Source organism: Coloeus monedula, assembly GCF_965178545.1.
Source record: "Coloeus monedula genome assembly, chromosome: 14".
Classification (NCBI taxonomy): Eukaryota; Metazoa; Chordata; class Aves; order Passeriformes; family Corvidae; genus Coloeus; species Coloeus monedula.
The window spans coordinates 1164334-1189901 of NC_138794.1; the positions used below are offsets into that span (position 1 = coordinate 1164334).

At 43.3% G+C, this 25568-nt stretch overlaps 1 protein-coding gene across 1 annotated transcript in view; it reads left to right on the forward strand.

Annotated features, from left to right (window-relative positions):
* Positions 1–25568, forward strand: part of MYO5A (myosin VA) — a 98399-nt gene that overhangs the window by 51869 nt on the left and 20962 nt on the right. The window contains exons 10-27 of the mRNA XM_082290917.1: positions 1123–1388; positions 1944–2025; positions 4452–4592; positions 5359–5484; positions 7458–7541; positions 10911–11072; positions 11573–11670; positions 12312–12398; positions 12492–12600; positions 13362–13573; positions 14464–14620; positions 18101–18340; positions 18858–19106; positions 20206–20299; positions 21008–21156; positions 21882–21995; positions 24171–24314; positions 25054–25107. Of these exons, the coding sequence (XP_082147043.1) occupies positions 1123–1388; positions 1944–2025; positions 4452–4592; positions 5359–5484; positions 7458–7541; positions 10911–11072; positions 11573–11670; positions 12312–12398; positions 12492–12600; positions 13362–13573; positions 14464–14620; positions 18101–18340; positions 18858–19106; positions 20206–20299; positions 21008–21156; positions 21882–21995; positions 24171–24314; positions 25054–25107 (2568 nt within the window). The remainder of the gene's footprint in view (positions 1–1122; positions 1389–1943; positions 2026–4451; positions 4593–5358; positions 5485–7457; positions 7542–10910; positions 11073–11572; positions 11671–12311; positions 12399–12491; positions 12601–13361; positions 13574–14463; positions 14621–18100; positions 18341–18857; positions 19107–20205; positions 20300–21007; positions 21157–21881; positions 21996–24170; positions 24315–25053; positions 25108–25568) is intronic.

Below are 25568 nucleotides of genomic sequence, written 5' to 3' on the forward strand. Positions count from 1 at the left end.
GCAAAGGCATGCTGCTGTGGCAATGAATCAATTTGTTTAATGTCAGCTTGAGCAACCCTAATGTGACACTCATTTGTGCAGTGTTCATAATTATTATTACTTTATCATAGTCTTCCAAGCCAGTAAAACATGCTCAGTTAACTGGATTTTGGAGGTGTAACTGCATGGGACCTGTATGCTGTAAGAACTAGAAAAAGCCCCAGAGAAGTCACAGGGATGTGGAAATATTGAAAGCTGATGTACCCTGAAGGGTACATGTGGTAACAGTCCTGTGCCATCTGTCCTTGTCAGAACACTGCTTGTCAATGTGCTGCTGAGCCACCAGGTGCAATGGGAGCGTGATCAGGAGGCAGTGCTAGGGGAGCTCCTGAGGAAGAAAGACCTGTCTGCCTCCTTGACTTCTAGTGATCAGTTTGCATGTTAGTCACAAGCTGTAGTATCTTATTGAGTGGTAAATGCACTGCACTGGTTTTTATGCAGAAATCTTACATGCCCATCTCAGCATGCAAGCCTTGCTGGTTGATTTTACCCAGTTAAACGAAGCTCAGTTTTTTTCTCCTGTACAGTCTGATTTGAGAGCCAGAGAACATCACTGTGTGCTGCAATCTCTGAGTGTTTGTCTCCAGAATTCACTGAGAAAACACTTTAAGTACTGAGACCAGAGCACTGAAGCCCTTCCACACTTCCTGTTTCTTGGCTTGGGCTGTGTTCTGCATTGCCTATCACTCCCTGCCATGTCTGTATGTGAGCAGTCAAGAGCCCCACTCAGGAGCTGCAGTCCATTTGGCCTGAGGCAGTATAAGAATTCAGAACACCAAGTCCATCCCAGCGAAGCCAGACGATTCATTTTTGTGATGGTTTCAGGTTCCCTGTGTGAAGCATTTTGGTGCACACAAGTGTAGTAAAATAAAAGCCTTTAAGGAAGCTTGTTCACTAATTCACTCAGCAATGTGAATGTGCTGAGTGGGTAGGGAACTTGCTACGTTTTGAAGGAGGAAGAGCTGGGGAAGTTGCTGTTGCTGCTTATTGTAGGATCACTGCAGGCAGGCAGTTCTGTTTGCACGGTTGTATGTTTGCTATGGGTAATATTGTTTCAATATCTAATGAGCCTGTTTTTATTAGCCCAAGCATGAGCCCCTCATCATCTTCTGTGACCTCATGGGTGTGGAGTATGAGGAGATGGCCCACTGGCTTTGCCATAGGAAGCTTGCCACTGCCACCGAAACCTACATCAAGCCAATTTCCAAACTTCATGCCATCAATGCCAGAGATGCACTTGCCAAACATATCTATGCTAATCTCTTTAACTGGATTGTAGATCATGTGAACAAAGCCCTCCATGCTACTGTAAAACAGCATTCATTCATCGGGGTGTTGGACATCTATGGGTGAGTTTTTGTCAGAGATACGACACTCTTACATAATTATCTGAGTGCGAAGAATCTTTTTCTTTATCATCTAGCACTGCATGGATTACACAAAAAAGCCCCAAACCCTAGCAGCTGCTTATTCCAGCTGAAGGAAGTAGGTGTTTAGTTTTGACACACTATCTAAGATCTTTGTCATGACTTTGACATTTATAGTGGGATTTCAGGTTTTTGCTGTTGGTAGTTCATTTATCTGTTGCATTGTGGAAAGTTACAAGGGAATTTTCATGTCAGGTTCTTCCAAGCTGGCACTTAGAGAGAGGATGAAGATAGCTAATGTGCTCTCCAGGAACATCAGTCCTTTCCCTGAGTTCCTCATCCCTGCCTAGAGAGGAAGCATCACTGAACTGCCTATGTAGTGCAATTTGCTGTTTCCCTGTGTGCTTTCTTGCTTGACCTGTGTTATTTGTGCCTGAAATAATTAATTTAACTGGAGGGAGGGAAATAAAAATTTTGGGGTAATTTTATCTTTTTTTTTTCAGTACACTAGTAATTTTGAGTATATGCATATTTTAGATTCGAAACATTCGAAATCAACAGCTTTGAACAGTTCTGTATCAACTATGCCAATGAAAAACTGCAGCAGCAGTTCAATATGGTAAGTAGGAAATGACTGGCATTTCCTCTTCCCTTTCCTCTCATCCAAGTCCATTCTGCTAATTGGGTCCCCAGTGGTTAGGATGAATTCCTTCAGTCTATTAACCAGCTGTCCTGGCCGTGGGCTTTGAGGGATGGGGAAAGATCGACTATCTCCTAGAAATAGATTTTATGACTAACTGCTGCTCTGGGACTATTTGAAATTCCGATCACAGTAACAATTACAAGGCAGAAGCAGTGCTTGGCAATTAAGACCCTGAGATTGCCTGTCAGTGAGAGCACCGTGTGGATGAAGTTGGAGTCAGTGGTGTCTCTGTAACCTCTGAGAGCCCCTGGATGGGCAGGCGAGCTCGGCTTCGCTACTGGAGATCGGCCGCCCGCGCTTCCTCCCCGGTGTTATTTTTTGAGGCTTTTCAGCTGCATCCTGAAGTTGATGAATGACGTGTGGCAGAAGGCGGCTCTTCCCCCTCCTCCAGAGAGATCACGATTCTCTCCTCAGCCTTAGTGACGTTTGCAATTACATATCTTACCTGCATAATGAGGCAAGTTATTTCTGCCGGGGCTGTTGCTAGGCTCTGCTGCAGCACCGGGATAGCTCTGAACTCTCGTTGTGATCGCACCTCTGTGGCAGCGTGTGCTCGCAGGACCGGCTCCCCTGTGCCCTGCTTTAGTCCCTGTGTGTCAGGGAGTAAGCAGGGTGCTGGAGCAGAGGCTGGGCTTTCCAGCCCTGGCATGCCCTTTTCTGTGTGGGTAGTGCCATGGTTGGCTTCAGCTCCGTGAGTGGGATGTCATACCTGCTGGGCACAGGGCTTCTTGGAGTTTGCTCAACTCTGCAGCAAAATCTAGTTGCTGTAAGAGCTGTCTGTAATGGTTCTCTTCTTCAGTAAAGATCACTGTGCCCCTGTTCCCTTCACTCCTGTGCAATTGCTGTAAGCACCTGCCTCACGGAGGAGGGGGTGACAGGGCTGTTACATTGCTGTCCTGCCAGGCTGCCAAACCCAGTGCTGATGAACATGGACCCCTTGGGCTGCCGTGCAGGCACACAGGGTGGAGGTTGCTTTAAATTAAAGCCCTGTGGCTGGTGGCAGCCAGCAAACCTTCATGTAGCTGCCTGGAGCAGCCTGAGCCCTGCTGAGGGCCGCTGCTTGGGAACAGCCCGACCACCCGGCCCTGCCTGGTGCCCACCGCCCTCAGGGAAAATCAGGTCTGAAGGCTTTTTTCACCACCTAATTGCTAGTTCCTTCACACTGAAAAAACAGGTTTCTGTTTTCTTTCAGATCTTGGGTTGGATATGAGTTGCCAGTAGAATGCTGCCAGGGCTTCCCTGCCAGGTGCAGGGTGGGAATGGGTCCCGTGGGTGCGGTTCAGGAGCGCAGTGTTGGGAAGGATGGCGTTCAGCTAATGAGATAAAGGGATAAACAGCTTTGTCAGGGTGTTTTCTGCTGCCTGACAGATGTGTGCTGGGGAACTGTGAGATGTCTGTGGGCTGTACACTGAGCTTGGGGCAGCTGGGACTGGCACCCCAGTTCAGGTGCTGTGGCACCCCAGACCCTGCCCGTGCTGCTTGGTGCTGGTGCTGGGGCACTCCCAGCATGGGTCCACCTGCCACAGCAGCATTAAGTGTGCAGAGAAATGTAAATGGGGGATGAAACATCATAAAAAATAACTGGAGTCAGCATTCTTCTTGGTTTTTCAAAGCACTTGTTCTATTAAGACCACAGTTTGCCTTTTTAATGTCTTATTCTGCTTTTTCCTGAAGTTTTAATTCCTCTCTTACGCACTTTTGATTAGAGCTGTGCAGGTTATTTGTGATAATATTTTTGAATAAATATACAACTACATGGTTACTGATATTTCTACCAGATAAACCTGTCACAGAATTTTCATTAAAGGATTCCTAGTGCTAATACTCCTTCAGCTTTTGCCGAAGAGTAAATTTTAATGCAGTGCATCATGTTAGAAAAAAAATCAGCAGCCATTTAAGAGGAAATGGAGCTCTGTTCTTTTACAAGGAAACACAAAAGTATTTATAGTGAAATTTTGCTTGAAATAGAGCAGTGCTCATAATTTCCAAATCATAAAAGCTTGGCATATCCCACTTTATAGGTTGCTGTTCCTGCACTTGAAGCTTTCTGGGTTTTACGTTGGTTTTTTTATATGAGAAAAGAGCTTATAGTAATTGTGGGACAATATAGTAAAAAGATAGGGTATTTGCAGAGAATATGGAGTGCTTTAATTTAGTCTGTTTTTTTAGGCCAGGAGAAAAGGTTAATTTATTTCTCATACACTTGTTAAAGGGTTTATTCAGTTGAACTAGTGTGTCACTTGACAGCCTGGATTAATGTGCCAAAATGAATTCAGTTGAGAGTTCAATGTATTTATTCTGCGTTTTATTTCACAGAAAACTGTTTTCTTTTTGCCCTGTAGCATGTCTTTAAGCTGGAACAAGAAGAATATATGAAGGAACAAATACCATGGACCTTGATTGATTTCTATGACAATCAGCCGTGCATCAACCTCATAGAGGCCAAAATGGGAGTTCTGGATCTGTTGGATGAGGAGTGCAAGGTGTGTGTTCGAGGGCTTTCGTAGAAAGGGGTCATCAGCTGTCCTGCTTCTGGGCCTCACAGGGAGAAGTCATCTGCAGACAGTTGTCATTTTGACACTGCTGGTGCAAGAGTTTGGAAAGCATACAAACAGAATTGGCAATTACAAGAGGAGAAAAATGGTTGTAGTAATGACCCCCCTCTCCTCCCCCCCATCATGTATCTCTATCTGTTCCTGTGTCTCTGATCAACTTTGTTTGGACTTTGACAGTTTTCTCTTCCCTGAGGATAGCGAGTGCAGTCCTTGGTCCTGTCACATTTCCCCAAATTGCCACTTGCTTGGTGTTTCACCCTTAGTCTTTTATCTTGGTTTATTTTATGCCAAGCCATGTACAGGGGATGGCTCAGAGTGTCTGCCTCAGTGGAAACCCAGTGTGGGGTTCCTTTGCATCACAAAGTGTCCCCAGAAATCTCTAACAGAGGTGGATGAGTTCTGCTCAGCCTGGTGCCGTGCCTTTGGGTTCCCTGCCCTCAGGTGTGTGACACTGGAGGCACTGCTGGTGTCAGATGTGTCCAGCAGCTGCACCTGCTGCTGAGCAGTGCCCAGTACCTGGTGTGGAGCAGGCAGGTGCACAGCTGGGTACTGTCCTTGATTTGGGCAGTGCTGGGAATCCAAGGAGCTGGAATGTCAAAGCAAACCATCAAGGGTTGTCCCCATCTCCTTAGAGGCTTTTGCTAGTGAAAAGTGTTCAAGGCATTTTAAGTGGATTCTGTATTCTTTTCCGTAGATGCCAAAAGGCTCAGATGATTCCTGGGCCCAGAAGCTGTACAATACTCATTTGAATAAATGTGCTCTCTTTGAAAAACCACGTCTGTCAAATAAGGCCTTTATCATCAAGCACTTTGCTGACAAGGTAAGGACTTTTCCTCCAGTCCTGCTTTCCTGCTGCTGTTGGGAGGGGATCCTGGGGCTGCTACAGGCAGGGACTGGGCAGTGCCATCCCCGGCTCTACTCAGCTCTTGCAAAAGTGTGCCTGCCTCATCCCCATCAGGAGGAGAAAGTGAACTGGCAGCTGTGCAGAGCCAGGGACACAAACGAGCTCCTATCACATGCTGTAACCACTGACCATCCTTTTTGCAGACATGGAGGCTTAGTGCATTTGCAGCTCTCAGCATTACTGTGTCAATTCCAGTTATGCAACAGAAATGTACAAGAAAGGAAATCCTGTACCCCCCCCCACTCCTTTTAGCTAAAGAGCAGCAAGGAATTAATGCTGTTTTTGCTGCCATCTCAATGTGCAAAGAGGAGAGAGGCTAACACACCCTTTTCTATTGCTGGAGCAGTGTGTGCTGCTCCCACCCTCGCCTCGGCTGCTCAGGGAACAGCTATTTCTAGGGAGCTGGCTGAGGGGTGTCTCAGTGGAGTGCATGTCGTGTTCAGCTCCCAGTGCTCATCAAACTGAGCCACTCAGGTTAAAACAAAACATGTGATAATCCCATTTATTACAATTGTTCTGTTATACAGAAAAGCTGCCTCTGAATATTGTCAGCTTTGTCAAAAAAGGTTTCCAGAAGCTCTGGTATTCTTATCAGTAGGTCTGCACATGCTGACATGAGGGGGTTGGAGGCTTTATCTGCCTCCACTAGGTTTCTCCCAGGCTCCTGAATTTGTGTAGAAGGATCCTGTTCTTTTTGCATCTAGTGTTACCTTAATGAATGCAGCAAGAACATCTCTGTTTAGATTTCACGAGTTCTATTTTGTTTTGTGGATGAGAGAAGAAGAAGGAATTAATATTTCATAATCTGTTCATTAGGTTAAACTTTGATATAGAAAGCACGGCTTTCCTAGGTCTAGTCTGTGAGCAGCAAGGTCCAAGGAAAGGTGAAAGTAGCTCCAGCAGGTACTATCAGAGCTCTAAGCTCTGATGTGCTGTCTCTGCTAAGCATTTTATGTTTTCTGTCTGCTTATGTGGCTGTACACAGACATCTTGGAGGAAAAACAAAGCCACAGCTGTCAGGTCAGGGGTCTGTGCTGCGGGTTCCTCCTGGATGAGGCAGGGATGCTGCTGCCCTCTCCTGGCACGGCCTCCCGCAGGAGGAGCACGGATGGTGCCCCAGGTAGTGCTCAGGGTGGGCTTTCAGCTGCGGAGAGACCCTGGGGACATCCTCTGTCCTCCTCCCTCTAGGAATTCCCTGAAATGTTCTGCAGCTCAGGGTGTAGTGTCATTGTGCAAGCACTGATAAACAGACTTCTGACAGTAGTTCTGGTTTTCTTTCAGCCTTGAATTAGGACAGTGAAATAAATGGTAGGTTTTTATCTGACACTGGCTGTTCTTTGGTCCAGGAGACCCTGTAGCCCTGTGACAGAGGATTGTTATGTATCTTCACAACATTCAGACATTTTATGGCTTCTGGTAAAATTAGTCCTTGTGAGCACAAATGAGGCATTTCCACAATAAGCTTCAGGCAGATGTACTTACTGCCTCCTGGCTAATGAGAGGAGATACTTTGTTCTTGGTTGCATCTGGATTTCAGACAGCTCTGCAGCCCTGATGAGTTCAGTGCAGGAGGTGCTCAACACACGTTTTGATTGTTCACCCTTACGGAAACCATTCAGTCATGCTGCCTTACCCACAGGCACCTCTCAGCAGTGAAATGTGTCTGGTATAATGCAATAGCAATAGTCCTCTCTCTCTGTTTTAATGTTCTACGTTTTACTGGAAAGCACTCTCTTTGAGGAAAATCTATATTTAACGAAGATGCACTTGGGAGCTGCTATTTTCAGTATATAAAAGAATTATATTTTAAATGTGAATGTTATAGCTGGTAAATTCTATGCAAGTTATTCTTATTTAATTTCTTTCTGTGGTAAAATGATGGCTTTCAGGTGGAGTACCAATGTGAAGGCTTTTTGGAAAAGAATAAAGACACAGTTTATGAAGAACAAATTAAGGTCCTAAAATCAAGTAAGGTTAGTATAAAGGTTTTTTTTCTTCTTCTTTTGCAGTTATGAATCCCTTGAATTAAGGATCATATAAAACTTCTTAAAAATCTAGGAAACATTTTTCCCTTAGTATCAGATCAGCTGAAATTCAGTATAGTTTGTGTTTTTCTTGGTTATCTTTATGAATTCAGAAAGTCTATATCCTAATTTTTTTCCATGCAAGATCAGTCTGTTCAGCCACTGATTTCACTGTTTGTGGTTTGTCGTTGTTTTGGGGGCTCTTTGGTTGGGTTTGGGCTTTTGAGTGAGTTTGGGGAAGGGGCTTCTTTTTCACAAAACTTTGCTATATTTTCTGTAGAGATGTCAATGACTTCTGATATACTGTAGTGGTATAAGAAGTCTTAACAGTTAAGCCCTTAATTTTATAATCTGAAAACAGAAGCTCCTTGTCTATGGCGTGACAATTGAGCAGAAAATTTCTGAGGGAAAGACAAGTTCTGTTCCAGAAGCAAAATGAGAGAGGAATAAAGTATATAGACCCTAAGGGCACAAACCAGAATTGTCAATCTTGTCTCTTTGCTATCTATGAAAGAAAGATAACATCTGAATTGAAAAATACTGCATGAAGGAATATTATACAACAGGCCTTCAGTGGCATTGCCTGCATTGTGTAATGGCAGAAACACTGGTTGTGCTCTCAGAAATGGGAAGGCAATTAACTTGACATTGCACAGTGGTGGCTGTTGGGAATTTGCTGGCTCTAATGGCCCAGGAAGCTGGGTATCAAGGACAGGCCATTTAAAATTATGCTTTTTTATCAGGAAAACCAGTGTTTTTCTCTTCTGTTTCTATTCTGAGCCGATAATATGAAGCTAAATGATTAAAACATGTGGTGTAATGAAACACCACAGCAGACTTTCCACTGGGAGAAGTGTTGAAGTGGTTTAAGGGAAGCCAGGTGCTGTGGGTGGAGGGGGAGGCAGGTGGCATCTTTGGGGAGCTGGTAGGGGCCAGCCAGCCACTCTGTGCAGGGCAGAGGAACAGGGTGCTCTGAGGGATGTCAGCCAGTGACTGAGGGACAGGCAGTGGGGACAGAGCTGCCATAAGAGCCTGACAGCAGCTTGGGCAGGCTCAGTGTAGCTTGAGACAGTTCAGTCTAAACACTAAAAAGAAACATGGTTTTACCCCATGGTAAATTTTGCCAAAGCCAGTGTAAAGAATGTTTCATTTTTATTTTTCATCAGCACCTCTTTGTTAATAATTGTAGTAGAACTGCATTTCTGATTTTTACTTTATTTTGTTGGTGGTGGCGTTTTCTGGGTTTGCTGTGCACATCCAACAGAAGGTAATTCTAAATTGAATGCATCATCTGTCATCCTGCCCATGCCCAATCTCACATACAGCTTGGATGCATCTTTGCTCTCCAAAGTGCATGACACACTCTGCTCTCGGCAGGCACTGTAGAGTTCAGCTATTTATTTTGGCCTTCTCTGTAAATCCACCCACAGAACCTCTTTGAACTAGTTCAGTTTCCATGCATGTATCATGAAAGCAATACAACAGTCCTGGGCTTTTATGCTTGCTACTGGCATGGTTGTTAAAATCTTCTGTTGTGGCTCTGTATTGAGAGAAATTATCTGTAAGATTGTTAGCAGCATGTCTGTTAAGTTGTCTGAAAAAATTACAGGGAAGAAATGCTTGTTGCTTGTTTTCTATCACATAAATTATCTACCCTTTGATCAGTGTTTCCCCTTTCTTTAAACACTCCCAGTGTTCTGCGAAACAAAGAAAATTGATGAGGTACTAAAACCCAAAACCAGACAGGAACAGGAAAGGCCCTGCAGTGTGGATTGTTGCAGCACTGCTCCACTATTGCTGACCTGTACTGGAGAGGCCAGACACTGTTCCTTTCTTCTACCTGGGGACACTTGGGCCAGTGTCTATGAAAGCAGTGCCTTTGATATGCACTTGCCCATTTTTACAGGTGGATTTTCCCAGGTTGGAGAAAGGGAGTGAGACTTGGGTATGGACAGCTTAGAAGAACTCATCCATCTGCAATCAGGAGCTTCAGAAAAATCATGTCACATTCAAACAAGTTTCTGTACAGGCTGGAAAGACCTGGCTCTGTAGCTCAGATGCCTGTGCACACCAACTCACTGCATCGAGGGCAGCTGACAAGGAGGTGGTAGCCCAATCATCCTCAGCTCTGAGTTGAGTCAGGGGAAGGGAAAGACTAAATCACCCTCTGCAAATGTCATTCTTCCACCAGCTACAGAGGTAGACTCAGGTGAGATAAAGCCAAGCTGTGATACTCCTTTCTAAGTTCAGGAATTTAGGATACCTTTGTAGCATCCTTAGTCATTCTGTTTTGCTGGGGTGCTGTGCTGGATGCTACTGGGGAACATTTGATGCCTTCTCCCAACCTGTCTGGCACAACCATAGAGCACAGGTGCCATTTTGTTGTGCAGCATGTTTCATTGGTTATTGTGTCTGCTCACCAAGTTTCATAAGACAAAACCAATTTTTTAATTTTTTAGGTTGTACTTGGCCCAAGCATTTTCTAAGTACTGAAAAATGTATGTTCCTATATCTTGGGAAAAAATGCACAGATGCTAGATATAAAATTATTTATGGACAGGTAGAGAAGTTCAGATTCTCTTACTGTTACAATGGTTCTGAAGTGTTGTAGTTGTCAGTAGAAAGACCTGGTGGTGCTATTTTTAGTTATAAGTTACTTCAGAGCAGCTGTGATGTATCAGTATGTTTTGTAGCCATTGGAGAAAGGGAACCAGAAGTCCTGTGTGGTATTGGAGGGATGTTTCAGGTTTTTCCTCCACTCCCACTGGCAGGGAGTAGATCTCAATCAGATAAATTTGGCTAGTGTTTTTTTTTTCAGTTGCTGGTTCCTCTTTTCAGCTGATTATTTCAAGTTGGAGTGATAAAGCAGGAATCATCTTTGCTGCCTGCTGCTTTATTCAGTGTCCCAGATACCTCTCAACCACAAAGGAGACTGCTGCACCATTGGAATATGAGAGGACCCTGTTGGTTTCCTCCTTAGATCAAAGCAGCCATTTATAATTGCAGCCAGTAGCTATGAAACTGCTGTCAGTACCTAGCAGATTCACATGGAAGCTATTGTTGGCTGTATGAAAAAAAAATCAGAATTTTATCTTCAGAAGGAGACTCACTGATCAAACCCACAAAAGTTTTGGTATTAAATCATGGCCCACTCACTGTACCACTTAGCTTGTCTGCTTTTTGCATTTGTCTCCTGTGAAGTTCAACAAAAATGCAGTTCTTAAAAAAACTGAGCCTGGAATTTAGCCTTAAGTGCAAACAGGTGCAGTCACTTGCTGGATTCTTACCCTCTGTGTGTTTTTTATTCTGTTCTACCAGTTTAAGCTGCTGCCAGAGTTATTCCAGGATGAGGAGAAGGTCCTCAGTCCCACATCAGCAACCCCTTCAGGGCGCGTGCCCCTGTCTCGAATGCCTATCAAACCTGCCAAGGCCAGGCCAGGCCAAGCCAGCAAGGAGCATAAGAAAACTGTGGGACATCAGGTGAGTTTGAAGATGCAGCTCTGTTAAATAATCTCTCCCTTTACCTCCTTTCTCATAGGTCCCAAGGTGTGCTGGTGCCTCATAGGATCCTGTGTGATTTTGAGCGGTGCAGCTTATTACAACTTGGAGTTTGGAGCAAATAGTGCCTAATTGCTAATGCTCTGTGGGGCACAATTTCAGGGGGGCTATTTCTTATTGTGGTGCCAAACCCCAAACTGATGCTTTTCAAAACAGATTTAACATGGATGCTGAGAAGTTTTGAAAACCTTAAACTAGGTCTTTTGGATCATGTGCTGCTTTGTCTGACTCAAATCAAAAGTGGGGTTCAATCCCCAGAAAACCTGGTTCCAGTTATGAATGTGCCAAACATAAGATATCCACCTATTTTTGCCATAATTAAAAGTATGAAGATGAGGTCCATTTTCTGAGGTTATCTCAAACATGACTGAGCTTATTGAGACTATTCACTGATATTTTTTTTCATTTTCTTTTTCAAAAAGTTTCGAAACTCTCTTCATCTGCTGATGGAAACCCTGAATGCTACAACTCCTCACTATGTGCGCTGTATTAAGCCAAATGACTTCAAGTTTCCATTCACGTAAGATGCCAGTTCCTGTGTGGTTTGAGTAGCCCGTGCTGGGAGGGGATTGCCCAGGGCCACCGAGGTTCAAGGCTCTGCTGAACCTTGCTCACTCAGGAGCAAATGCTGTGTCTCCTTTCTCTGGTTATGGGTTCATTGTGTGTGTGTACGTGTATTACAGCAGGAGATGTTCGGGGTTAATAGAGGGAGAAATAATTCCTGATACCTTTTTTTTGTTTATGGTGATATATGAGAAAAAAATTCCAACATTTTCATTGCTGGCAGTTTTAAATGTAACTGGCAGTTTGCACTCCTTGAGCTCATTTGACATTTGCTGGAATTTGCTTTTTCAGATTCCAAAGCCTATTTCATTATCTTTTTTTTTTCATGTATGAACTTGCTTAGAGCTTTTCTCAAAGCCCAGGCACACAAAGACTCTTGTAGCTCTTGGGCTGACCAGCAGGAAGTGCCAATGGGCTCAGACAGTTCTCTGGCCAGGCCGTCCTCTGTTACCCCTGAATTTCAGGAGCACCTTATTCACCACCCATCACATCCCACCCCTGCTCCCCACTGTGCCACTTCTGTCCAGGGTGTGCACACAACCAGGACCCCCAAGTAATGCAAACCTAGTCCCACACCCACCTTTTGTTCCCACCTAGATTTGATGAAAAGCGAGCAGTGCAGCAGCTGAGAGCTTGTGGTGTCCTGGAGACCATCCGCATCAGTGCCGCTGGCTTCCCTTCCAGGTGTGTTTGCTCTCTTTGCATTGCTTTCAGCTGCAGTTCTTTTTAAGGTAATGCTCATTGTTGGGACTGACACTGTCTCTGCTGTTGGGACAGGTGGACGTACCAAGAGTTCTTCAGCCGTTACCGTGTTCTGATGAAGCAGAGAGATGTCCTTGGTGACCGAAAGCAGACCTGTAAAAATGTCCTGGAGAAGCTGATTCAGGTATCAGACTTAGTGCTGAGAGCATTTGGAATCTGCAGGAATAAAGACAGTGTTGCTTGCTCCCTCATAGCCACACTATTTTAGGACTTCCACAGAGTACTAAGCCACACATGTATTGTAAGCTGTAGCTCTTTGACTGCTGTTCCTTTCAGCTTAGAATCAAACAGCCAACAAAATTAATTTTTTTCAGTGTGCCTTTGTATATTCTCAGTTTTTCCCTCAAAGGAGTACTACAGCCTGTAGACATAAAATACTATTCTCTTTCTGGTTTAGTTCTGAAATTCCAGATGTGTTTGAGCACCAGCAGCATGCTTTGTTCTGCCCTAGTCCTGATACCATAAGTGATGTGTGCGTGTCTGAAGCCCCAGCTGCTTTGTTTGCACTGTGTAATGTGGTCAAAGATGGACCGTTCAGAGGGCTCAGCTACAATTTAAGCAGAAAATTGTACATGTGCACTGACTGTATTGCTTTCATCCTCTGGGCCCCTTTGTCACCTGCTGTAGCCTTCCATGTCATCATCTTCATGGCATTCTCATCTAAGAAAAAATCTCAGGATGCTCCTTTGGGCCATGCTTGTGGCCTTATTGTATTAATTTTTTAACAGAATCATACAGACAAAATACCCTTCTCCACTACTTAATTTAAGTTATAGATATAATTTTGCCTCTTTACTAACTGTGCTTTCATTTAGCCCTTCATGCCTTTTTTTATGCACTAACTCTTAATGCTGTAACTTATCCTCTTTTTACCTCTGAAAATAGGACAAGGATAAGTACCAGTTTGGTAAGACAAAAATATTTTTCCGGGCTGGTCAAGTAGCCTACCTGGAAAAAATAAGGGCAGATAAGTTGAGAGCTGCCTGTATCCGCATCCAAAAGACGATCCGAGGCTGGCTGATGAGAAAGAAGTACGTGCGTATGAGGAAGGCTGCCATCACCATCCAGAGACATGTCAGAGGGTACCAAGCACGATGGTAAGCACTGCTCAGGGCAAATCCCACACCAGCCTCAGTCCAGAGCCCTGTAAATAGGGCACTGAGATGTGATACATTGGTTCTCGCCTTCCTACACTGCCCGAGAGGAAATGGTTTTCCAGGGAAAGGAAGGAAATTGAATATAATGAGTGTGTGTGTCCTGCCTGGTTTTGACCTTTCTGAGAGGACAGTAGCACCCTGGCTCTGTGATGCAGAAAACGAGTAGTAGTAGGAGATGTGTTGCAGGTGAGGTAAAGCAGGACTGTGTGAGTCCTCATTGCTCAGTTTCCATGTGCCCTCCCATCTGGGTCTGTCCTGCTGGAGAAGCTATTCCTCATCAAGGGTGCAGCTGTAAAGGGACATTCATCAGTCAGTGATTTGTTTGGATTGACTTCTGAGGGATGGCCATGAGGCCAGAGAGAAGGGCAGGAATACAGGTGGTATTGTTCAAAGACAAGGCGGTGATGAAGACTATAATAACCAACCTTTGGAAAGAGGCTTGTGTCAAGATGCTTTGTAATTGTCTTACTGTGAGAGCCAAGAACAAGCAAGCATTTTCTACTAGCTGAGGTTAGGAGAGTAGATCTGGAAGATGACATAGTGGAAACAGCTTTAAAGGTGGAGAAGAGGTGATGAGAAATTAAGCTAAGTTTACCTTGACAGTTCTATAGTACAGTTTTTAGGGGAAGTGAAAGCATTTCTCTGTAAAGCTTTGCAAGGTTTCTGTTAATTTGTCATTCTGTTGTACTGCCACACAGCAGAATAGCAAGTAAATATACTGTGTCACTGACAACATTAAGAGGAAATTAAAGATATAGGAAATTTAAAAGCAAACAAGCATTCAATCACTGGAACATAATTACAGGTATTATTTGTAATCTTTTCCTTAGCTATGCCAAGTTCCTGAGGAGAACACGAGCTGCCATCACCATTCAGAAGTTCCAGCGCATGTACGTGGTCCGCAAGAGATACCAGTGCATGCGAGATGCTACTATTGCTCTTCAGGCTCTCCTGAGAGGTTACATGGTCAGAAACAAGTACCAAATGGTGAGAAATCATAATGTACTTTTTCACTCTACCTCTATTTCCACATACTTTCAGGACGAAGCTGCTCTGTTGTGTTGTCTTGGGAGTTGGAAATGCTTTGTGTGCATGCTGCTAGGTGTGATGCAGAAATGAAATACCAGAGCATGGATTGAGGGACAGCACCTGGAAGTTAGAAATACCTAATACTGCCATCAACTTGTCATTTTAGACATACTCTTACTGTCATCTAATACAGATGTACTTAGACTTTCAGTGCAGCCAGTGGAGAATCCAGCAGGAATTTGCAGCATTTCTGACTTTTTCATTTGTTCCATAGAACGTCGAGGCACTTAAATACTGACAATAGCCTTGCTTTAATCTGCCTCCATGAGTCCAAATCAGTGTCGGTTACAACAGCATACATGTGATGCACTCACTACTGGTCCTCTCCCATCCCTGGTTTCAGTGATTCTGAAATGGCTGATGGAATACACTGCAGGAGACCTATGTTACAAAGAGATCCCACCAAAATAGGATACTGAAAGTTATCCACAGGGGGAATTTTTGTTTTATTTTTTTAATGTACATTGGTTTTTGTTTGGGGATAAGTTGATATAATCCTGTCCTCATGTTATTGATAATATTTTCCTGATTATTCTTGATAATAAATTATTCAATTGAGAAATTAGAATTTGGTTTTCAGTGGTTACAGAGCTGGAGACAGAACTGTGATTCGAGCTGCAAAGTGCTAACATGTTTCATAGCACTTTTATCCACAATAACTGTTTTAGCCAGGCTCAAAAGTCAGCGTGTGTTTCACTGAAAAAGTAGCTGAGGGAGTTGTGTTGTTCTCCCAAGTGTGTAGATGCTAAGGGCATGCAGCTAAAAGCCATCTCATGCTTATGTGCCATATCTTTCTCTTTTAAATTTGAAGTTTCTGTATATTTTTCATTTGTATTAAAGATGCTACACAGTCACATGTAGCATTCTAACACAAACTAACCACAAAGCCAGAAAACAAATAAACCTTGGTAAAAGTTTCTTAGTTGCAAGACCCCTGTGCTTGACTTGGCTGTTCTTTTGTGTGGGTATCCACTTGCCTTTTTATTGGAATTCCTAGCACTCTTGTTATTACAAACCATATTTGTGATGTTAAATAGGATGTGTTTTTAGCAGTGGTCTGACAGATGTGACAAAGTGACACCTGGATCACAGCAGTAGGTGGCCAAAAATCTTCAGGAAAATGGGAGAGGTTTCTCTGTGCCTTGTTAGTTGAATGAGTAATACACACCCCATCTGTCTTGTAGCACAGTTTAAGAAACCTGTTATATTCCCTCTTAACAGAGATGGCAGGTTTCTGGAGGAGTCCCTGCAAGGGGTGGCCAGACCTGCCTGTCAGGAGGATCCCCTCAAGCTGTGTTGTTCACCGCAGTAAAACATGATGGTCTGACAAGTGCCCCTGCAGTGTGCTGTGTTTGTCTTGTGCTCCTAAGGTGGGGTTTTACTCAAGCGAGGTACAGGGATGGCCAGAGAGGGAAGCACAGGATCTGTGTGCCATGGGAAGGTAAACTCTGTTGTTCTGGAGTTGGTGATGTTTGCAGACGAGTGACAGCGAAAGGTTGCCCTGTGACAGGGCACCTGGGCTGAGCCCTGGCTGCAGTAATGTGTGGTACACGTGTTGTTCCCTAGGATTGTGAAAGGTACCTGTTGTTGTTGCAGGAAGAGAGGGCATGTGTTGAGTCACGTGGGCAGTACAAGGAGTTTAATATGGTTGAATCATCTGTTTCACACATCCTGGGGAAAGCTCCTGCCTGAGACTTTGCAATGTGCTTCTCAGCTGGACAGGGAGTCTGGTTCCTCCATAGCTCTGACATAAGCTTTCCTGGGATATCCCTGGTAAATTAAATAACGTTTCTGATCCTCTCACCTTACTTTGGAGTGGCTTGTTTCCTCACTGGATTGCATGGATGCGAGAATTCCCTGGCAGATGAGGACTGTCCCTGCGCGATGGAGGTATTTTACAGGACTTGTGCTTTCAAACTTCAGGTGGAGATGTTGTTGGAAGCTAGTTGTATTCAAGTGCTCAGGCACCTGCTGGGAACCCGAAGGTGTGTTCCAGAAAACGTGTAAGGAGGAGGCAGGAATGCCAACTGCATGGCGAGCAGTCAGAAGGACTTTGGCTTTTGACCTTGCTGTGCTTTTCAGAGAGCTGCTTCCTTACCTTGGTGTGCTGAGTAACTGAGTGCTGGTGTTTCCAGTCTCATTTTGAATTCAGAAATAAGTGCTAAGGGAGAAAGTTTGTATGTGTTATAGTCTTGCCACTTTGCCAGTGAATTTTAAATTCATTGATCTGGAACTGTAATGTTTCTAACACATTTCAGTTTATTTGCTAAGCAGTCTAAAAGAAAATAAAATTACTGTTACCTGACTAGTTTGTCTTAACAGCTTTGTGGTAAATCAGTGTAAGAATGTGAACTGCCTGTGATATTTAAACTATTAATTCCAAGCATTAACATGAAATCCTAAATAATTTTGTTCTTTAGAATAAACTGTTTAGTTTGTGGAAGCTTCATTAAGTGAACTCTAAAGCTCTCAGAGTCCTGGAAGCCTTGTGGGCTTGGGCGGGCTTTCCATGCATAGATCTGCTTGAATTCAGGTGTTCCAGACATGGGGAATCTCTGACTGAATTAGTGGGTGAAGGATCCAAAAACAAGTGGTAGACTCTTCCTAGCTGAACTCTCTGACTAACATACAGATGAAGGTTGCTGGCATTCTTGACTGGTTTATGTTATAGATTATTTTTTTAAAATATTACTGATATTTTTTTTTACACCTCAAAGCTGTGGTTGAAATTTCTGCCGTAAAATAAATTGGAATTACTACACTATAAATTTCTTATTAGAATAGATGCAAACTTTTCCATGCTGGCAAGCCTAAGATATGTCAAAAAAGGCAGCAAAAATGCCCCCAAAAAAATAACACAAACAAACCAAAAGCCTCTGACTTTTTAACATCTGTGACAATTTCCTCTGGGAAATGCAGTACTGACTGCATTGCATATCAAATGTGGTAATTTTAAACTTTGTATTGATGAACTCTAGGCAGCACATGACAATGATTCAAAAGTCTTCCAAGATAAAAATGCAGTTTGAAAAAAAAAAAAGTATTTGTAATCTTGCCAACAGGTACCATGTACTTTTGTAATTAGCTGGGATCTGACCTCAACACAGAGGAATGCCTGGTGCTTCAATGTCCCTCCAGTTCTTTTTGCCATGTTTTTCTCTCTGGTTCCTTTTCATTTTACTCCATTGTTGTCCTTGTTCCAGTCTTCTTTTCCTCTTCTTGTTTCTCTTTAAATTAATTCCATTTCTCGTTGCTCTTCACCAGAAGTCTCTCCTTGCAGGTGAGGTGTCTCTAGGTACATCCTCACAGGGTTCTGTTTAGCTGCACAGGTGTAGCTTGGAGCTCTAATCCCCTTGCCATGTGTTTTCTGGGCTGCAGATGCTGCGGGAGCACAAGTCTGTGGTTATCCAGAAGCACGTGAGGGGCTGGCTGGCTCGGCGGCGCTACGGCCGCACGCTGCGGGCCATCGTGTACCTGCAGTGCTGCTACCGCCGCATGATGGCCAAGAGGGAGCTCAAGAAGCTGAAGATAGAGGCCCGCTCCGTGGAGCGCTACAAGAAGCTTCACATTGGCTTGGAGAACAAGATCATGCAGCTGCAGCGGAAAATCGATGAGCAGGTAAGAGCTCCCTGGCCTCAGGGAAAACGTGTCAAAATCTTGGTTGCCTTTCTCAGCACTGTGGGCATTCACAGAATGCACTGAGTTTTCATTGTGAGGGCTCAGTTCTCTTTTCTGGCGAAGAACAGTGATGGGAGAGAAGGGGAGGCCGCGGTAGAACTGGAGCAGTCAAACATCCATTTGTACCCCTCAGCAGAACTGAGAAAAAACACCCACTCGCTTAACGCCAGTGCTGCGTTTGAAGCACGTCAGTTGCTCTGTTTTAGGCGAAGGTGGGGTGATCGTGTCTGATGTATGTGGGCTCTCCATCTGATTTTAGTTTAGGATGTGCAGGCTTAGAGACTGGACTGTTCTGTCACCTCGTTAAGCAATTCTGCAAAAACAGACCAAAACCTTTTTGAAATGGGGAAGCTGCTCCTGTGCTCCCATGTCTGGGTATATTCTGTAGGGAAGGAAAAGGCTCCCTTAAACCAGAACTTCTCCAACACCTGCTCTGTCTTTGTTGTGTTTTGCAAAGAACAAAGAGTACAAATCTCTCCTGGAGAAGATGAGCAGCCTGGAGATCACGTACAGTACGGAGACGGAGAAGCTGCGGAGCGATGTGGAAAGGCTTCGGATGAGTGAGGAGGAGGCCAAGAACGCCACCAACCGTGTCATCAGCCTCCAGGAGGAGATTGCCAAGCTCCGCAGGGAGCTGCACCAGACGCAGTCGGAGAAGAAGAGCATTGAGGAGTGGGCAGACAAATACAAACATGAAACTGAGCAGGCATGTATGGGGTCTCAGGTGCATGAGAGGATTTACAGGGGCCTGGTGTCCACTCAGGTTTTGCCCAGGATTGTTTCACTTGTGTGGCTGATATTTTTACTGTATTTTTATAGCTGTACAATCCTAAATAGGCTTGGTATCTAAATGGCTGCAGCTATGGCAGAAGAATATGCTAAATCCATATATTGTATGTAAATATATGTATCCAATCTCTTCAGATTTTGATATTGAAAGCATTTACAAATCTGAATCCTTAAGCTTTTTGACTTAGTCAGAGGCAGTGCATTCATTCATTTTACCTGCCTAGAGAGAGTAATCACAGATATCAGAAATGTGTCCCATACCCAGTATTCAAAGGTACTGCTATATCCTGCCTAATGTGAACAGCCAGCCTGTTCAACACATGTGCACAGTCTAGTTCAACAGGTTTCAGCAAACCCCTTATCTTTGCTAAGCACAAACGTATCAAACAGGTTGTTTTCTGTCAAGAGAACTTGCTGATAATGGTGCAAGTTTGGAAGAGCCAATCGATCATTGTGTGATGCTGCAGTGATAAATTTCAATATCAAATAAGCATAAGGAAAAACACTAATTGATAAAGCAAAGTGAGTGCATAGTAACCATAATCAGAGACAACTGAGTAACTGGCAAACCTGAACATAGGTAAAGTGAGACAGCTTTAGGGCAGAGGCAAGATGTTAGATTGTGGTGTAACCCAATGCAATGGAATTTACCATAGTACTACCAAATGTGTTACTATTTTAGGAATATTTCTGTTTTAATGAGCCATTTACATCTTTGGGACTTTACTGAAAAATACATGGCACAGTGGAGTGGTTCAGGACAATTTTAGCATCTGATCAGAAACGAGGTGCAGAACATACAGGAGAGTGTGCAGTGGTACATATTTAAGAAATGCAGTTTAGAAATGAAGTTAAAACTTAGTTCACTGGTTTCACTCTGTGGAGAACAGTTTAGGTGTTTCACTCTGTGAGGAGCAGTTTTAAGTATTTGAACTGTTACAACAAAGATGTTGTTGTCAGAGCTACTGATGAAAGATGAACTGCATTCTGAGTCAAATATTTTGTTATCTCTGTAGCTGGTGTCAGAGCTGAAAGAGCAGAACTCATTACTGAAAACAGAGAAGGAGGAGCTGAACCGTCGCATCCATGACCAGGCGAGGGAAATAACAGGTTGGCTCTGTTCTCTTCATCCAGGGTCTCTACTTCATGGTACCTTGTAAAGCAACACTCTACTGCATAGATTGGGCTAATTTGCCATAGTTTGCATTCCTTTTTGTGGATTCATTTCTTTAAGAACTTGCAAACATCAGAATTATTTACCATTGAATTTCCATGGAATCCTAAGGGTTTGGGGCCTTTTTTGGGGGGGGTGGGGGGGTGGGGGGGTTGACTGTTCCAAAGCACTTCAGTTTTTTAAAAGGCAGCTCTGATACCTAATACAGTTTATCTGCTACAACTTTTCTGGCTGCTGGCACTGTGTAGGCAGCAGCCAGGAAAGCATAACTCTAGATGTGAGGGCTGTGATGAAGGAGGCTGTGATGAGGAGGGTCAGGATGCTTGAGGCGTAAAGCACCTCACATTTTGCTTTTACATAACACAGCAATGGGCTAGTGCCCCTTCTTCCTCCCTCCTGGAATCACCAATAGAAGGTATTAGCAGAATAACTACCTTGACTGAGTGAGCACTTCTGTGGTTGCCACAATAAGGCTTTGGCCCTTCATATCTTTTGCTTAACTTTTGCCTGCAGAAGCACAAACACCAGCTTCAGATGGGAGGCTGTTCCTCTGGTGCAGACACAGGCCTGTTCCTCCTGGGTGGATGCACTGCATGGTAGGTAGGGCTGGAATTCTCACTTTGGATGCCTGTTGTCTGTGGCAGAGTCGATGGAAAAGAAGCTGGTGGAGGAGACAAAGCAGCTGGAGCTGGACCTGAACGATGAACGGTTACGGTACCAGAACCTCCTGAATGAGTTCAGCCGCTTGGAGGAGCGCTACGATGATCTCAAGGATGAAATGAACCTGATGGTGGTAAGTGGCTCCACAGCTGAGAAATCAAAAGCTGTTTACAGCTGTGTTTAGGCAGAATCTAGTGGGATAAGTTAGTAACTTCTGTCAGATGTGTCTGTTAGTGACCTGTACCTGGAAAGAGAGTTTGTCCTTTCAAATACTGATTATTTCATTTAGTTCAGCAAAAACAAATGTATTCTAAATTTCTTGTTGGTTTTTTTTAAAAACAGTATTTTTAATTGTCACATCTGTGAAGGAGGCTAAATTTCTGCTATGACTTTCCTGGTGGTATTGCTTGTGCTGTCCATCCTTATTTTGGCCTGAAGTTACTAACATCTGCTAGGGTTGTTTGTACCACCTTCATCCAGTGACAAATTATAAGTAGTCCTAGGAATGTTTTATGTGGCAGGAATAAAAAGTATTCCTCAATAGAATGTGTAGGAAGTTAGAGAATTGATGCCTGTGCTTCCTGTAAACTTTCTTTCCCACAAAGTGCTGCATCCTTGCTTGGTGCTGCTTTCTGCAGCAGTCCTTGGTGGTGTAGGATCTGACCCCTCTCCATAGATTTGCTTGTGACCTGTATCTCATAGGCTTTACGTAGTATGAGAGACCAAAATCAAAACTCTTCTCTTATAAATTTTGATAGCTGTGAAACTCCAAATACTACAAGCTAGATTAAAGGTTTTGAAGAGACAGACACAGGGAAAACCATGCAGTGGTATTGATTTGTTCCATTTGCACCCCAGAGCATCCCCAAGCCTGGGCACAAAAGGACGGACTCAACTCACAGTAGCAATGAATCTGAATATACTTTCAGCTCTGAGATCACAGAAGCAGAAGACTTACCACTGAGGATGGAGGTAACCTTAAAAATTCCCCCCAACTTCTCATTGATACATGGTTGAACTCACTGCTATCCCTTTTTTTTTTATAAGTGGTTCTGAACACCATATCCTTATACTGGGATATCTAGTGCTTTAATCCAACTTTCTCCATTCCCTTTCAGAAAACACCAATTCCCCAGTTAGTTGTGATCCTGTGTAGAAAGACTGTCAAAGTATGCTTTGAATTTTTCTTGTATTACACTAAGCATAGACTAGATACTTGGTGATCCAGCTGATTTGCATCTGTGAAACATTTGGTTGTCAGTGTTGGTAAGCACAATCACTTATTCAGGACACAGTGGGAATTTAGAAAACCAGTGAGACTTCCAGAGGAGTCTCCCTACTGTATATTCAATGATTAAAAATGGCAAGCTGCATTCTTAGTAGCTACATGGAATGTGTTTTCTGTTAGGGGTGAGAAACTTCTCTTGGATCCGTTTTTCTCTATTTCATAGAGAGGAATCAAACTCTCAGATGATTGGGAGTTTCTTCTGCATATGCAGTGATACAAATCCCAGGATGTTCGGAAAAACGGTCAGGAAGATGTTCAGAAAGCGTTCAGGAAGGTGACTTGATTCAGCTGATGAATGATAACCATGAATAATTTGTGGTGCAGCTCCAAGCCATTGATAGTGTTTTTGGAGATCACTCCCCCCTCTGGCCCATCCCATCACGGTGGGCCTGCAAGCACAGAGCCCTCAGGGCCGAGGTCTGGCTGTGCTTGGCGCTTTCCAGAGTCAAAGCTTTCTCTGTGCATTCTGAAGATCTCCTTAGCTGTGAGCCAGGGCACAGCACACCCTGTTTGCCCTCTGCCTAGGTTAGGGATCTCCAGAGTTGCTTCTGGCAGGCTGTCATTGCTGCTTTGGGAAGCCTCTGCAGAGAATTGTTTTCTCTCTGGATGCAGATATCCTGACGCACTGGGGCTGGCACAGCCTCTCTGCGCACTCTTTCGTAATTTGCCCTCCCACTTATGTTTTTCACCTTGCATAATGGTTTCAGGATGATGCTCCTACACTCATGGATAATCAGGAGGACAGTGCAACTACATGTGATTGGATTTCACATATGAGCCAAATGCCATCTTTTCCTTTGGCTAATAGACTTACTGAATTGCTGTTTGAGAGCCAGGTTTGGGTTTTAGAATAGAAATGAAAAAATGAACTCACACAAGAGTGTGAATGAATGCAGCACTGTATTTGTTTAACCCCTTAACATTGCAAGCCCCAGTTCGACTCTAGACTAACAATATAGCTTAATTATACAAAACCACATTAAAAAACAGGGCCCACCTCAAGGCAAACCAGTAAAGCCAGAAAACTCAAAAGTCTGTTTCATTTTTCCTGATCTGTTGGTGTGGTTTATGACTCTTCCCCTCAACAGTAAAAGGAGATGAAGTGGAAATGGCTGTGCTTGCTTGTCTGCTACAGTCATTAATATTAATTTTCTAGTTCCTTTTTTAGGCTTTAAAATTTTATGGTACAGTTCATAGTAAATACTTTGATCTTCTCAGTACATAAAGTACAAAAACGCTGATGGACAATTTCTAAAGCACCTTCAGATTGCAAACACTGGTCCTTGCCCAGAAAATAGTGAAGAAGCTAGGGAATTAGACTCAGAACAGTCTGTATAATTAGCACAATAAAAGGAAAAAGGCATAAAATAATATTTTCTGGTACCTATTTTTTGTGTCACATCCCACTAAATTAACCTGCAGATCACCAGAGAGATTTCTCTTTAGCTGAAGAACTTATTATAGAAATAATTGAAAACTAAACCAGTGAACAAAAAAGCCCTTAACAGTTGTTTCCAGGTGAGTCTAACCACAAACTTTTTCTTTTTTCTACTTTCCCTCCTTGAAACAAATAAGAATATAAGGTATGCTTAGCTATAGACCTCCTGTCTGCTAGGTAGTCTCTAAGTGCTTTCTTTTGCTAGGCTTTAGGCTTAGAACCATTTTGTACTAGTAAATCCTTTTTTAAAATAGTGTTTGATAGCTGATGAAATATTTTAGATAGTCAACTCTCAGAATCGAGTAACATTTCTGTGTTCCTCTCTTTCCCCAGTCTGTTTCCCATCTTTACTCACTGTTGTGCTTCCTTGTGCTGTGGAAGGGGAATACTTCTTGACTTCCCTCTGTTCTTTCTAAAGCAGGAGCCTAGTGAGAAAAAAGCACCGCTGGATATGTCTCTGTTCCTCAAGCTGCAGAAACGGGTTTCAGAACTGGAGCAAGAAAAGCAATCCCTGCAGGATGAACTGGACAGAAAGGAAGAACAGGCTCTCCGTGCTAAAGCTAAGGTGGACTCTTTGCAGCTGATCAAATGCTGACACCACAGTGTCCCCTCTTGTGAAACAGTAGCTCTGTGAATGCTGACTGGCTTTCACTAAATCTTTATCTTCCTCTAGCACTTGCTTTACTTAATGACAAGTTTTATACCTTTGCTTAGTTCTAGGGACTGGTTATTTAGTTTTCCAAGATCCTTGAGATCCTCCGATGGAAGACAACAGTAACAAAAAGTGCTTGGGACTTCACTTGAAAAGAAAGAAAAGGCTGAAAGGCTGTTTTTATTAAGGAATAGCCACAAGGGAATCTACTTAAATGATGGGGAGAATGAGTAACTGTTCATTTTAGGCAGAAGAAGAAGTGTTTCAACCAGGATGCACTGGGCTTAGACACGTTTAGCTGATTGTAATTTAAATTCTCCGGGTTTGGTCTCCTTAAGTTCTTAGAAAATTATGAAACCAGTTTTGGCAATTGTTTCTTATTACGTTTCTACCAGTGAATTTCTTTAGCATGCTGGAATTCATGCTGCTCTGTTTTGTTGCCAGTGACAGTATGTGATTTTATTTATATCAACTAATTATGTGTCATAAACTCAGAAGTAAAGGAGGCAATACCAATATTCAAACTACAGCAGTTAGCAGTACCAGAAATGAGTGTTTTACAGTTTTATAGGAAAATAATTTCAGTTCCCTTTTGTTTTCCTACCTCAGTGAAGGATTTTTAGTTTTCACACTTGGCTGTATTCTTTCGTAGGAGGAAGAAAGGCCTCCAATAAGAGGTGCAGAGTTGGAGTATGAGTCGCTCAAGGTAATGCTAAAACAGAGGTTTCTGTTATTTGCTAGTGAAGCTCTTGCACCAATTTTATGTGCTGGCATAGAAAATTTCATCAGCTCTCCTGTTTCCAAATAGTAGCTGGAGAAACTAGAACAAATATTCCCCAGCAGTCATTTCATTGTAGGACTGCTCTTCTTGAGGTGTAGTATGTGTGGCTGGGGCTGCAGAACAAAAAAATCCTCTAAAGCAGGGGGAGTTCTCTGTTAAACACTTAGTACAGCTTGCAAGTTAATTTGAGCAAAAATATAGTGATAAATGTAGTCCTCTTTTTCAAAAGCATTATCTAAATTACTGCATATCTTGGACCACTAAAACTAAAAATATTTCCTAATAGTGATGCAGAATTTTCTTAGCCTGCTGACCACTATTTGTTGTGAACTTAATATTTTTTTGCAAAGAGGAGAACAAGAGGAAAAAAAGATTGGCAATTCTTT